Here is a 2286-nt window from a genome sequence, read left to right on the forward strand (position 1 = left end):
AACCAAATAATCTAGACTAGGTTTTCCACGTTACTCATTCAAACACCAATAACAAATTCCCCACTAGATCTATCAGTTAAGAAAAGGGGATCTCAAGTACAATTCATTCTTACTCAACATAACACTCCAACCTCCAACAAAGTAGGGGAAATGCAACAATGTAGACACATAATTAACACTAGAACAAGCATAAACAAACAAAATATTCACAGCATTAACTAGTTATTCAGCTCAAAATTCAAAACAATATCAATGCTACCATTCAACTTAACATTTCAGCTAAAAAACAAGTAAAGGTAAACCAAAAACCTGCAATTAGAAGTAATAGCACCCAATCCATCAGTAGTGAAACCTTCACAAGAAGAAAGAACCAAACTCTTAAAATTCTTAAAACTTTTAGAAATCAACTCGAAACTGTCATCACTAACAACCATTCTTTTCAACTTCAATTCTTCAAAAAATGGATAAGCTTCAACCATACAAACAATCCAAGGATTAACATAACCACCCCAACCTTCAGGAACTAAATTAAAGTCGGCAAAATGTGGTTTCCCTTTCAATGATATAAATCTTAGTTTTGGAAATCTTCTTATAACTATCACTAGACTTACTGCATAACAGTTTCCTATAAAGATCTTATTCCTACACCATCTTTCAATCATGTACCATGATTTGCACACTAATGAAACTGAGTTTCTGTCTTTATCACTAACAATGAATGAAAACACATGTTCTAGTACTTCTTCTGGGAATCAGTAAAAGTGTGAACAGGCAGTACCTTCATGAGAATTAGGAAGTCTATATCTTGTCATTCATAGGTTTAGAAGCAACACGATGCTTAAGCTAAATGGCATATCCACCAACTCCTACTTCCCCTATAGTTCTTGTAAAACTGTTTGGCGAGGTCAAAGGGCTACCAGGCAGAAATACTTTGCGAATGCAGACATTGACCTCATTATATCCAACGGGAATATCATGAACTGCTAAAGGAATTGAACATCCTGTACAATCACTTTTCCATGGGCTGCGACTTTCTTTTGACTATCTAATAGTCTATATAAGACATTATTGGAAAAGCTGCAATCATTTGGAGCTGGAGTTGTAGCCACAGATGAAGTACTAGCTGCCTCATGTTGGGAACAAGAACTTCCATGCTGGTTTCTAGTACACCAATCCTGAAAAAAAAAGAAGGAAAAAAAGGCATTCATGTCATTTAACTAAAGTAATTGAATACATGTACTTATGTGAAAGAAGAAACCTAAGATTGTAATAGCACATACCTTGATGTCAGCTACAGTACTTTTGAGATACTCCACATCAGACTTGAGGACATTAATAGTTTGGTCTTTAGCATTTCTTTCTTTTTCTAGTTCAGCCAACTTCTCTTGAGCGGGAATTGATGCTAAGACTTGTGTTTGTGAAACAGTAGATCCAACACCTCGAGTACGACCTCCCTTGTCGAGACCAAGAACTTTGGTCAATGGGTCTTGGAGTATGTCTTCAGAGTCCTCTTCAGTTTGAGCAGAATTCAACTGTTTGACTTGTCCCTGCAAAATTATAAATTAGTAAAATATCAGACACAATTTAAAGTTTTAGTAAAAGGTAAAACAAGCAATATATACGCGCAAATGAACTTACCATGATTGGAGCGACAGTTTTCGATGTTGAACCATCTTTACAAGTATGTGTTTCAATCCAAACATCAACTCTGGTCACAGGTTTTGCACCTGCTGCTGTCCTCTTTTTATTCTGCATTTTGATGATGCATACAAAAAAGAATTTAGATACATTTCTAGTGGAGAGAAAAAAAAAACAATCGAAATTTTCTATTAAGTTACATACCATCATATGTGCTACCTTAGCGCTTCCATGTTTGCCACTTGTATGATAGACATCCAATGCTTGTCTGTTTTTAGCATTGGTTTCCCGAATGTTCATTGCTTTAGTAGTAGCTTCGTAAGCTACAAATTATCCCAATATTCTCTTCTTATACCATCAGGAACATTGTTCAACCTCATCTCATTTGTGTCACAAGTGTCCATGTACTTTTTTCTTAACTTTGCCTTGTACTTCCTAAATGGTTCTTTCAAGCCTTTAAGCCATCTCAATTTGTACCATAGAGGAAGATTATATTCTTTCTGCGTAAGTTCAATACAATCAACTTGTAAAAATGGTAATTACATCTATAAAATATATCTACAGATAATTTGAAAATAACATTACCTTTATAAGATCCCACAAGTCATTTCCCACCACCTCTTTTGCTTTACTCCAATCCCTAAAAGT

At 35.1% G+C, this 2286-nt stretch overlaps 1 protein-coding gene across 1 annotated transcript; it reads right to left on the reverse strand.

Moving 5' to 3' along the window:
- Window positions 1-762: 762 nt before the first annotated feature.
- LOC147495280 (uncharacterized) lies at window positions 763-1940 on the reverse strand. The gene is made up of 4 exons (XM_086569188.1): window positions 1843-1940; window positions 1639-1749; window positions 1281-1547; window positions 763-1175 (listed from the first exon to the last, which is right to left on the reverse strand). The coding sequence occupies exons 1-4, from the start codon at window positions 1936-1938 to the stop codon at window positions 984-986; spliced, it is 666 nt and encodes a 221-aa protein (XP_086425314.1). The 5' UTR covers window positions 1939-1940; the 3' UTR covers window positions 763-983.
- Window positions 1941-2286: the final 346 nt, after the last annotated feature.

Source organism: Coptis chinensis, chromosome 6 (genome assembly GCF_015680905.1).
Source record: "Coptis chinensis isolate HL-2020 chromosome 6, ASM1568090v1, whole genome shotgun sequence".
NCBI lineage: Eukaryota > Viridiplantae > Streptophyta > Magnoliopsida > Ranunculales > Ranunculaceae > Coptis > Coptis chinensis.